Raw genomic sequence first — 13,121 nt, forward strand, 5'->3', positions numbered from 1 at the left:
AACTTTTTAAAACCGGATTTTTATTCTGCTGCTTTCCCTACCAGCATAGATACTTAGATAGCCAGACATGCCATCTAAATCCGGACCATCTGATTTAATGTTGATAAAAAGTTTATAGATTGATTTTCAACCAATACTACACCCCTGAAATGGAAATTGACTGTCTGATGCCAACCGCCTTATATCAGATGGTCCAGATAAGAAATAGCTGAATAGCAGCAAAAACAGATAACCTAAACTAAAACGTAGGGACAAAATGATCTAAAAGATATCCAACATATAATTTTAAGTAATTAAACAGAGCCTTTTTTTCAATACAATATACCAAATTACCAAGCATATAAACTCTGTCTCGTCTGACAAAAAGGGAACAAAACAAGATTATAAAATTGACAACTATAATTTGTCACATGCAATTAGAAGCATGACAGCTGGCAAAGTGACAAGACCATTACTATTTACTAATTGCCCAATGCATGCGAAACAAAGAACGCTTATGAAATTAACAAATGCAGGTAAACGTGTTAGCGAGAAGTATAATAATGTGTAAACATAGGTTGAAACTAAGATGAGCAAGCTTGCTCATAAACCAACTAATTATAATTATAGACTTGAAATTCCTCATTACCATACACCATGAGGAAGTAACGTATAAGATAAATGATAAGAATTAGGATCAAATTACTCGCTCAAAACTAGCATTACTTCAAAAGTTTTTACTAACTAGCTGAGGCTTATACCCAAATAGGCAAGTACCCAACCAGACAGAAGAAGATAAAAATGAAGGAAACTGGCCTGTTTCATGGAATTGATTCCATTCTATTTACACCATAAAAATTAAACCAATTGTAAGAAATGCCTAATGCAATCATAAGTCAACGAGCAGAGAAGATCAATTACTATAACATTACTGGCCCTTTTCTATTATTACTTTTGCCCAAGCAGAAGTATTCTAGCAAATAGCAAATAATTACTCAAATTGGAACATTAGCCTACATGATCTCCTAGCCATCTCGTCGTTCCGGAAGAAGAAGCAGCAGCTGAATTAGGGCGGCCAAAGCAAGAGAATAGGTGCCTGAACACCCTCCCAATTCCACCTCTCCCATTCGTCCTGTTTCCTCTCGAAACCCACGAAACTCGTCTTGGTGCACCGACCCCGTTAAAACCCCCATCGACCTCTGTATACACTACAGGCAACTCCCTCTCTCCCGGGCGCCTTCCGCCCGAAAACCGCCCAACTGCAAACCCTCCACCCGGTAATCTCCAAATAGTCAGACCCACTGTCTCATCGCCCTCTGGTTCTGGTGGAGCCCGGTTAGATACATCTGTGGGCAACTCGTGCCGGCAGATTGGACAGGAGTTTCTGACACTCAGCCATGGCAAGATGCAATCCTGGTGGTAGATGTGTTTGCACGGCATCTCCCTTGCTTCCCCGCCCAACTCAAACTTCTCCTGACAAATTGCACATCCTGATTCCGACTCCACATGCAGAGATTCAATTTCCACCGTTGGCATCGACTCGATGGCTGCTTTAGAAGCAGGTGGAGTGTGTTCCAAACCTCTGCCCGCGTTAATCTCAATCTGGGTCAGCTGATCCAGGAGCCTTTCGAACCCAGATCCCATCAAAAAATCAGATATTGTCTCCGGCAAGGGTCTGAGGCCTGACCCAGCACCATCATCGTAGTACAGCTCGAATCCGTTAGGTGAAGCAGTAGCGGCAGGACGATCGGTGGGACCCCGAAGTACGATCACTGGGTTGAAGGCGGATCGACCACTTCCAAGTCGACGGCTGCGGCGGAGGCGGGAGGAAGGCGGATCCACCTCCTCCAAGAACCCACCTTCGCAGTCAGGACAGGAGATGGAATCGTGGAGTGGGACCCTAACAAGGCGGCTACATCGGTAGCACCAGTATGACGGCGTTGATGTGCCCATCGCCGGAGAAGGCGTTGATTCCATGCGATCAGGTGAAAAACGGAGAAAATACTGGCCACAAATGAAATTCCTTTTCGCTTTCGTTTTTTTCCCCTCTTTTTAATTTGGTTCCTTTCGCTCTGGTGAAAGAGACGAAAGGTCTGAAAAGGAAGAGGGGAGAGGGGAGAGGGTTGAACTCGAAAGAAGAAGTGGGAGCATTTATTCCAGAACGATAAACGCGTGCTTAATTTTTTTTATTTTTTATTTTTAGTTATATCCACATCAATTCTTCACGGTTTTCTACTAATTGATTATGTGGCCGAAGAGAGGAGTTAAGACAGAGAAGAGTAAAGTGCCGTGTAGGAAATCCGGGGGATGAAACTATCTCGAGTGTACTGTGTAGCGTGCTTTGAACGCCTCTTTGGTTTATATTCGCTCGTTCAATCGCCTCAGACTCAAATACGGATTAATCAGACGGCGTTAATTTGGTAGACGATGGAAACGTGGATGGATGGCCACGGATGTCTGACGGCGTTTCCCTCATGACCGATTTAACAAGCAGATATTTAATGAGGGGTGTACGACTTTTTACACGTACGTGGTAGTACTTGATGAAGGCCAAGTGGAGCTGCGATAAGGGAAACACCTGTGTGAGATGTCTCTCTCTCTCTTTTTCGTTAATTGTTGGTCAAGATATCAGATATGAGATATCGCTTGACTTCAGATAAATGGGATGTGACTTTGGACATACAAGGCGCCGGGGCGGCCGTTTGTCCCGTCTTCTCAATTTGCTTCCGCTATAGAGCGTACAGTGCTTGACAGTTTGACGCGAATATTCCTCCAATTTATGTGCTTGGAATTTGGATATCTCCAGTCCTATGTAGTCGTCCGAGAGAAGACTGCTCAAGCGCCGAACGGTCAAAATCAGAACTACACGTTAAATTCAAAATGAATTTACCGTTGATGGAAATCTGCTCTTCTCAAATACCAGCTGGTATCCGTATGAAGCATTATTTACCTTATATTTAAACTTATAATTTTTTTAAAATAAATAAGAGAGATAAAAAAAAAAAACACTTTTTCTGTTTTTCTTCGACGCCAACTAGGACTGGCAAAAAGACTCGTGGCTCATGGCCCGTATTCGTCCGTGACTCGATCGGTAACAGCTCGTTTGTTAGTGGATTGAGTTAAAATTAGCTCACTCGCTACATACTCGAGCCATTATTAATGAGTTTGAGTTTGGCCTAGCTCGGCACGAGCCAGCTCGGTCATTAACGAGCTATTTAATATACATAGTTTAATAGTTTAATCAAATCTGTTCACTTCAGATTAGGGATATTATGGTCTATGAATGTTATAACCAGTGTTATGACAATTGCGCTTTGGATTGTGTTTAAGTTGATTGGTAATTTTGTATGGAAAATGTGTGAATTAATTATAAACAATTAAGTTAATTTGTATGAATTTGTTTGGTTTGGTATGCATGAATTTATTTTGTGAATATATTTGTATGAATTTAGGATTTTGATATATTTGTATGTATGAATTTAGCTGTAAAGTTAATTTATAGTAGTTGATTTGCTTAATTACAATTGAATTAAGAGTATTCCTCAGTAATTAGTCATATAAATATTATTTTGTTTTAGCCATAATTGATAAGATGTGTTATGAAAATTTAAGATATAGCAGGAAAAAAGATATACAAATTTATAAATCTACCAAGCTAGTAACGAGCTAGCTCGGTTCGCTCAGACAAGCCACGAGTCAATCTTGAGCAATAATTTTAGCTCGGGACCTAAAATCCAAACTCGCTCGCTCAACTTGATATATCAACAAGCCGAATACAAGTGTGACCTAACTCGCTCTTTAATAGCTCGTTGCCACCCGTAACGCGAACATAAAGTTTAACAATACTAAGAAATCATTCATCGTACATCCTTTCGTGTTATGCACGCTGCACGTTTAACAAAGGAACCAAATCTCTTGCCCCCAGAGTCACTGCGGGGTGGGACCAGTTATTGTTAAAGGGTTTAATTACTGTTACTGTTTTTAAATTTGGACCCACCCGCAGTGACTCTGGGGGCAGACGATTCGGTCCCTTTAACAAAACCTGAATTTCCCAAAAGAATTGTACTTAAGCCCGAAATTTCTTTTATTTTAAAATAAAATTTCAAACGGATCTAAAATGTTGGTTTATCTATGCATCTAATGTCGGTTTCAAACTGATAATTATCTAATGTCGGTACGAATAAGGATTTTTTATTAGCTTGTGGACTATTCTATGACTGTCAAACACGTTCTAAGAAATTAAAAAAAAAATACAAAATGATATATGTTGATTTTGTATGTGAACATTTAACGACATGATATAATTAATATGATGAGATTGATTTAAATACAGTATTATTTATAATTTTATTTAATTGATTATTTATGTTCACTTAATAAAAATTGAAACCAATAATTGTATATATTTTTATATATTTTGTATATCATACACACAATGTTTTTAAAGTAATATATTCATTTAGTTGTTATATTTTTTAATTGTATTATATAAGTAATTAAACATTTGGTATTATTTTGTTATTCATCCATTACTTATTAACCATAACGAGTAAAAATACAGTACAAATAGGGATATGCAAGTATTTCCATCTGACTCATACCATACACATTAACATTCCTAAACTGGTATGTTTCACGAATTATGCTTTTATAAGCTAAAATAAAATAAAAAAATGATGCAAAATAAACGTATTAAAAACAAAGTTTTAGGTATGTATATATTTTTTACAGCTGGACTTCTATAAAGCAAATGAGCTAATTTTTTTTTTATAAATTTGATAGATAACTGCATCAATTCTATTCAAATAAATTAAAATAATTTGTTACTTGAAATCAAGTTGATGAGGTAAAATAAAGATTATGGGTAGTTTATTAAATAGATGAATACAATCATGTGAGCTGGTGTGAGATTTTCTTTTTGCAGAGGGCAAAAGTACATAACCGTGTTGGGGAATGAGATCCGGTGTTTTTCTTCCCGTGTTATTCCGGTGCTCTTCTCTCTATCTCTCTCCTCTTATTCTCTTCTCTTTTTTTGTAGAGAGACATAGAGAGTAACAGAAGAGCACGGAGCTGCTTTTCTTGGTAGAAAAGCAGCGGATGCTCATCCCCTTGTTGGTATTGTTGCAGATATTTTCATCGATAATAGCAATTTTTTTAGAAATAGTAATTTATGTTGGCTTACTCATTTTTTCTTCGCAGATAATTGTAGATTTAGTAACTTTTGTAGTGATGCATTAGCTAGGGGCAGATTTACGTATGACTCGGGTGATTTAGTCACACGTGATGATACTAACACAATTAATGTTTCTATTAACACAACAAACTCAAATATTTCACTTGCATGAACAAATTTGTCATTGCTTAACTACTAAGGAAATGCCCTATCTTTGTTAAGATTTTATTTATATCAATGGTATTAACTTGCTTAATTATTTTATTTCCATAATTAAAACGCTTAATTAAATCTTCAAGAACTTATTGAAAATGTTTCATTTTTTTTTCAAGTTTGAAAAGTATATCTAAATGAATTTACCAAGCAATCATTTTTTGAGGAAAGGTTATCTGTTTTTTTTGTAATTTTAGTCAACTTAGTTAGATTTGCAACATTGAAAGTGCCATTCCTCACATCATATGTCATTTTTTTACTGTTACTTATGTGCATTAGATGTTTCGTAAAAAAATTGTATTGTTGTGTTTTGGGAAAAAAAAAAATACAAACTACAAACTACATTCAAAACAATTTTTCATAGTTCAATAAAAAAACACTAAAAACTCTATTAATTGAAGATAAATTTGTACTGAAATAAAATATTATAAGGTAAAAGAGTTGTTTGATAAAATGTTTTTTCAAATAATGGATTTTTAATTTTTATTCTTTGAAAAGAAAATGTATTAGATAAAAATTTCAGTTATAAAATAATATAAATAACAAATTAAGTCATTAATATGAAGAAATAGACACGTACCTTTATTGATTGATAATCCGTATATAAGTTGGCCACTCCTTAATTGTTTTCTTCTACAACTTCTTTTATCTATAATTGTTTATCTTTATGTTTACAAGACTTCTCTATTATTTTGAAAAAAAACTCCATTGCAATGATATTCTCAGGCTTTTATTACAGGTTTTTTTTAGTTGATGTTATTTTGAATTTGTCTATTTTTTAAGAACATTGTAAGAATAAACTAATCATGTTGAATTTATTAAACAAAATAATAATATAGGAAATAATTTTTTATATATTCAAACAAAAGAGGACCAAAATGCAAACTTAACAAAACATAAAATCATTGATGTAAATCCAAGTTATATTGGTTACTTTTTCATTTGTTGTTGTTACTTTAAATTAGATAGCGATTTAACAATGAAAAATATAAAGTAATTAATAGATAGTCTTTGTGTTAGAAGATTGCATTATCTTTAAAGGACAAAATTGACAGTTGAAAGGTATATGTATCGAAGGGCGAAAATGTCTACAAAATTATATTTTTTAAAATAGCTGTGTTAGAATGAAACAATCTGGCTGTTAATAACATCGTCCATTAATCACTCGCACAATTTCAAAATTTATAATGATGTATATTAATATTTAATTATATATATATATTTTTTATAAGTTTTTATATAGTTCAGTCTTTTTTTATAAATTATCAATATGTGTGCTTATTGTATATTGGTTAGAATTTTAATATGTTACCGTGGACACTTGAGTTCAAATTAAGATCATGTATCATACATTTAAATTTTTTTTTTTTTTTAGTTCTGTTTTTTTATTCAGTTGACTTTTGTTTTTAACTTATTGAGGATATTATCCGAGAGTGAGGCTACGGTACATTGCAATACGTGAATTGATTGGTGCATTGAATTTATATATCTGTTTTCAAAATTCAAATAATCAATTTGAACTGTTCAACATTATTATCGTATGAAAATATATTTGGAGATCTAATATTTTTTTTTGGAATATTTTACTATATTTTATTTTTTTTAGACAATTCACTTGATCTAAAAATTCTGGACCATACGAGAGTAGTAATTTTTTACCTACCTAAAAAAATAGTAAAAAAATTCTAAAAAATATATAATTTATTCTCTAGATATATTTTCTTATATATTTTCTTATGATAATAATGATAGACAGTTCAGATTGATTATTTGAGTTTTAAAGCAGAGATGTAAATTCAATACACAAACTCATCCGCACATTGCAATGTACCATAACCTCACTCTTATTCCCAAATCCTAAGCCAATTACCATGGTATGCAAAGCTTAGAACCATCGGAGAAGTTTTAGCTGGGACAGATTTTCTTTTACGAAATTGTGAGGTCTATATATGGATGCTCATTGATCCGGGAGTATATATTTTAATGAATTACGTGTGTCTAGTTTTATTAATATATAGTTTAAAATTTTTAACTAGTCTTTCGCACTGTTTTTATCACTCTTCAAAGTAGGAACATGAACAATATTACATGTTTCTTAAAAAACATAGATTTTTCTGTATGTAAAATAATACTTATTCGAATATTAGTCATTTAGTCTGAACATAGAATGCAGTATTATACGCATTGTGAGTGATGGGAAATGGGAATGGGTCATACGAAATTAACTGAAGCCATATATAGAGGCCAGGGTAGGCAACCCGCTACACAGGACAGGCATGCTATACGCCACAATGTTAACTATAAGCATAGATGAAGGAAGGTAATTTCTCTTTCTCTTGAAAGAAAAAAAAAAAATAATCTCTTTTTCATAATATTAAAATCAAATTAAAACAAGACTAAAGGAGAGGTATAAGGGAAAGTGGGATGCATCGTGCATCAATGCATGGATGATGGGTGGAAGTTGCTCCATAATAAAAGCTGTTTGTCTCTTTGCGAGTCTTTTGGGATTTGAACTTTGAAGTAGCATCGCTTTGTCAAGTTCTGAGGTCGCCTTTTATTTTTTATTTTTTACTAATTGTTAAAAGTTATTCCCTTTCTCTCCCCGTCCACAAGAAAAATTACAACCTTTTCTCATTTCTTCCTCAAAATAACTTGTGGGGAAGTTCTTGCAAGGACGCGTAAATTTCATCTGTGTCACAAATCGATCGTTGTATTTCGGTTTGACTTAGTTTTTTTGAAAAATAGTGGTATTTACCACCGATTTCATTTGAAATCAAAAAACCATTGCGTATCTGACTTGGTACTTAAAATTGGTACCAAAACAAATACGACAAATCTGTACAACTGTTTCAAACAAAAAACAGAAGAAAAAAAAGGAGAAAAACCAAAGACAACATAACGTGCCCACAACTAAGGCCACAACATAAGAAAGTACAAAAACAAACATATTTTTCAACCTATCTAAAAAAATAGTAAAAGAATTATAAAAAATGTAAAATTTGGTTTGCATGCAAATACACATTCATATAGAGGTTATGTTGAACAGTTCGGATCGACCGTTAGGATTTTGAAAACTTAAATATTGAGTTGTTGCATGGAGGTCCTCTATACTACGCGTAGCACCGTCGCCAACTCATATATATATATGTGTGTGTGTGTGTGTGTGTGGAGTAGAACTAGAGTGTTCTTAAGTTCATCAAGTCCCTTGGTGAACTCAAGTATAAAACCCATCAAATCGGCTTCAAATGATGAATTCAAACAGTTAAAACCCGTCTACCTTACAAGTAATGTGTCTACACGTGAAATTTTTAAACATTCAAATTAATTTAGTATAAAGTCAATCGGTCAAAATTAGAAGGTTAATAAATTAATTTTAATACATTCATTTTTTCAAAGTTTTTTTAATGTTTGACTTTATACTAAATTAATTCAAATGTTTAAAATTTTCACATATAGAGGCATTAATCGTAAGGTTATGCGGGTTTCAAAGATTCGAATTCGTCATTTAAAGTCGATTTGACAGGTTTTAGACTTGAGTTCACCAAGGAGCTTAGTGAACTTAAGAACACTACCCTAGTTCTACTCATGTGTCATGTGTGTGTGTGTGTGTGTGTGTGTGTGTCTCTCTCTATATATACACACACACACACAAGTGTCGATCTATCTCCTTCCTCTCGCTGTCTCATTATTTTCGCTCCATTCTTTCTCATTTGAGCTGCAAAAATCAATGACTTCTAATTAAGTATATATAAGAGTCTCTGGTAAATTTAACTCATCATTGTGAGACTAACCATATTTGCTCACGATTTTACACATTTTCTTCTCTCACTAGTGCATTTAACTCAAGTCAACCATCTCATTTTTTTAATTTCATTTTAAAATATAAATATTTGTTTTTCTATGATATAATAATTGATAAGTATTGCTATTTGTAATTTACTTTATTTATTTATAAAAATATTTTATTAATAAGAATAATTATATAATATTAAGTATTTTAGAAACAAAGATAATATTTCTCACAATCAATCTCCGTTACAATCTTCAACACATTCACATATTCATTCTCATATATACCTATATATAATAGCGGTGGAAGTCGACTTAGTATAGAGGTGGCTAACCGAATAAACATCATATTTAAAAAATATTTTAATAAAAATAAAAATCTATATAACACAAAATATTTACTATTTAATTTCATGAAAAAACACAATTAAGAATTAACACTAATAAAATGACATGTTTATCAAAATAAAAAAATAACATATTTATATTCATATTAATCTTTTTTAAAAATTTAGACCTATAGAAAGACATGCCATCTTTCATTCGTATCATTTAAATTTTTGTATTAACATAGGGGGACTAATATACATAAAATACAAATTTCAATTCAATTGTTATGTACTTGATACAAAATTTCTGAAAATGTTGGAGGTGGCTTAACCACCTCTCGACATTACCTTCCGCCATATATTGCATACCTATATTCATCAGTTTATGTGTAAATTCGTAACAACCAAGCATATATATTCTTAGTTAGTATTTTGAAGACTGTAATATAGCGACGTGAATCAATGTTTTAGTTTAAGAGTGTACAAACCAATTCTTAATATCCAGTTTGTGATATGAAGTTTAGTGACATTAAAAAAAAAAAAAAAAAAAAAAAAAAAAAATCTTTTTGAGAAAATAATAAGCGAAACATTCTGTTGGAAATAACAGGATTGATCTGTAAATGTAATATTGAACTAAACATATATAAACTCCCTATATAATATAGTAAACAACTGTTTCGCATAATTTAGGTAGTATTCAGCAATATCTATCCCTCTATTTTTCAGCCGTTTTTGTCGTGTTAATATTTTATGCCGACGGCAAAAGATTCGAAATTTCATTAATAAAGCAATATTCTACGCATAATAAAATTATAAAAATTGTGATAATAAACCTTAAGTTATATTAAACATTTGACCATTTATCCAGTAATAATCTTGCGGTACACATCAGAAAGCTGTACAGTTTCATAATTTTTCATTTCATAATCTACCAACAATATAAAAATCATAATGTTTTATTTTCAACCGCATATCTACCACCAGCGATGTCCAAGACAAATCCATTAATTATTACTGAAAAAACCAAAATAATTATATATATAAAATAGAGGGGGTTCAAATGCCTCCATCATGCCTCCATCTCTCTCTATCATTTTCAAAGTTCAAACAGTTGATCCGAACCGTTCAACCTAACCTCCATACTAAAATATGTCTGGAGACCAAATTTTATACTTTTAGGAATTTTTTTACTATTTTTTTAGATAGGTTCAAAATCAGTAAATCTGAACCATCTAAAAACAGTATTTTTGTACCTATCTAAAAAAATAGTAAAAAAATTCCTAAAAATATAAAATTTGGTCTCCAAATATATTTTATTATGAAGGTTAGGTTGAGCGATTCGGATCGACTGTTTGAACTTTGAAAATGATGGAAAGAGATAGAGGCATGATGGAGACACAAAAACATGGAGGCATTTGAACCCTCCTCTGTAAAATATGCTTCTTTCAAAGATTTGGTCCCATGCTGGTGCGGGTTTTCCGTTCTCCACTCCTTTGTAACTTTGTTTCCTGGCTTTATTACTTTTTCTTTATTGTATATTTATCTGTCTGCCTTTCTTTTTCAATCTTTTTATACCACTTTCTAAAATGCATGAGATTTTGTTTATTATTATTATTTTCTTGGCAGAGGCCAGAGGTACGAGACTTTTTGAGGTTCCATTTCAGGGGCTCTGCCGCTCAGGACAAAAGAGGATTGACTGCACGTGAGAATATGGCCCGGCCATGTGACAAGATGCTTCCCAACTGTCTAATTGTGCCTCATTTTTCTTTTTCTTTTTTTCTTTTTTCTTTTTCTTTTAAACTTGGCAGAGGCTACTACTGTGCAATTTGTCATTACAGTGTATTTGATTTAATGAAAGGGCGGGTGTATGAAAGTTTACAATTTCATAAAACCTATACTTAAATTTTAAAATTAGTAATTGAATTATTACTTTTGCTGCCTGATATATTAAAGCCCATATTATAATTGTACCTGAGCTGAGAGTTTCTTGAAAAGTAACTTTCTTTTTCAATTTTTGCCGAGTATGTTCCCGTAGTTTCTATATTTCTCACTGTTTAAATAAGTAGAAAAACGAAGTAATATTGACTAGTAATGGCGGATGTAGAGTATATGAAATGAAGGGATCCACTTGCATCAAATTTTTTGGTGACACTGAATTACACTCTACATTTTTCAAGTTTTTCAAGTTCAGACAACCGATTTAAACCTTCAAAGTGATGAATATATTAAAATGTGCTTGCATATCAAATTATATATTTTTTCTGAATTTTTTTTACTATTTATTAAGTATATTACAAAATCGTTGTTTTCATACCATTGAATTTTTGTACCCATCTTAATTAGTAAAAAAATTAAAAAAAATGTAAAATTCGATCTCCAAGCACATTTTAATATATTCATCATGTTGAACGGTTTGAATTGACTGTTTGAACTTTAAAAATGTATGATGTAATCCAGTGTCACAAAAATAAGGTGTAAGTGGATCCCTCCTCGTATATGAATGGAGTCCATTGACCTCATTATTGCTTTTGATTTTTTTTGTATTATGTATAATTTTTTATATAATTTATAGTAAAATTTTATGGATATTGTACATTGACTCTCATTTTTTATATGAAAATTTTATATAATTAATTTTTATTATGTGTTTGATTTCTATAATTCGAAAATTTAGTTCCGCTCTAATGACAAATAGAAAATATAAGTATTAAAGTGTAATTAGTGGATAATGGTTATTTTAATGAGAAGGACGATAAAATTGAGAAGACAATTCTAATTAGTTTAATCTGAAAAGGCAATGATATAAGCTAGCTGAGCTTATTGACAACTTAACAGTGATATTTTATTTGATACGTAAACAATATACAACACAATTCAACAACAAAATCTTCAATGGCATGTATTGAAAACTTAGTCGTTTTAATTGTTTTAAATTAAATTAAAAATTATCTCACCATTCCATAATACCATTACTTCATTATTAACAATATACTTTGATACTATTTACATATTTTCATTACATGTAATGACATTTTTTAATTTAATCATCATAATTATAATAACAAATTGGGAGTTTGAGACCATTTTTTTTTTTAAATATTCAAATACATGTAACATGATTTACGGGGTAATGCACATTTTTGTTCATAAACTTTATGTACAAGGCATCTAGTTCCAAACTTTTAGAATTAAGCGACAGCTAATTAATTAATATTTTTTTTGAATGGTTTCAGAAACAATTGTAATCACAACAGAAATAAGCTCCCCACTAGAGGTGCTACTTTTACCCGATTACCCGGATCCGATCCGGAACCGAACCGGATCCGACCCGGAACCGACCCGGATCCGATTAATTTGGATAGGGTATGGTTTAAAAAATATAACCGATTAAATTATGGGTATGGGTACAAAATTAATAATTTAATATCCGATCCGGATCCGAACCGGAACCGATACTGTAATGGATAGGATATGGGTATCATTTAATTATCCGACCCATAACCGGACCCGACCCGATACCCGTATAAATACCCGATAAAATATATATTAATAACTCTGCATCAAGTTTTTGTGTTAGATAATATATTTCAGCTGAGCTATAATTTGATAAATCTTAACCAAATTTATGCTACTGTTTT

The 13,121-nt window shown here is 32.2% G+C and overlaps 1 protein-coding gene across 1 annotated transcript; it reads right to left on the reverse strand.

The window, feature by feature from the left end:
* Positions 1-670: 670 nt before the first annotated feature.
* On the reverse strand, positions 671-2,102 carry LOC144555441 (putative E3 ubiquitin-protein ligase RHC2A). The gene has a single exon (XM_078303769.1). The coding sequence runs from the start codon at positions 1,954-1,956 to the stop codon at positions 988-990; it is 969 nt and encodes a 322-aa protein (XP_078159895.1). The 5' UTR covers positions 1,957-2,102; the 3' UTR covers positions 671-987.
* Positions 2,103-13,121: the final 11,019 nt, after the last annotated feature.

This window comes from Carex rostrata, chromosome 6 (assembly GCF_964058835.1).
Source record: "Carex rostrata chromosome 6, lpCarRost1.2, whole genome shotgun sequence".
Lineage (NCBI taxonomy): Eukaryota > Viridiplantae > Streptophyta > Magnoliopsida > Poales > Cyperaceae > Carex > Carex rostrata.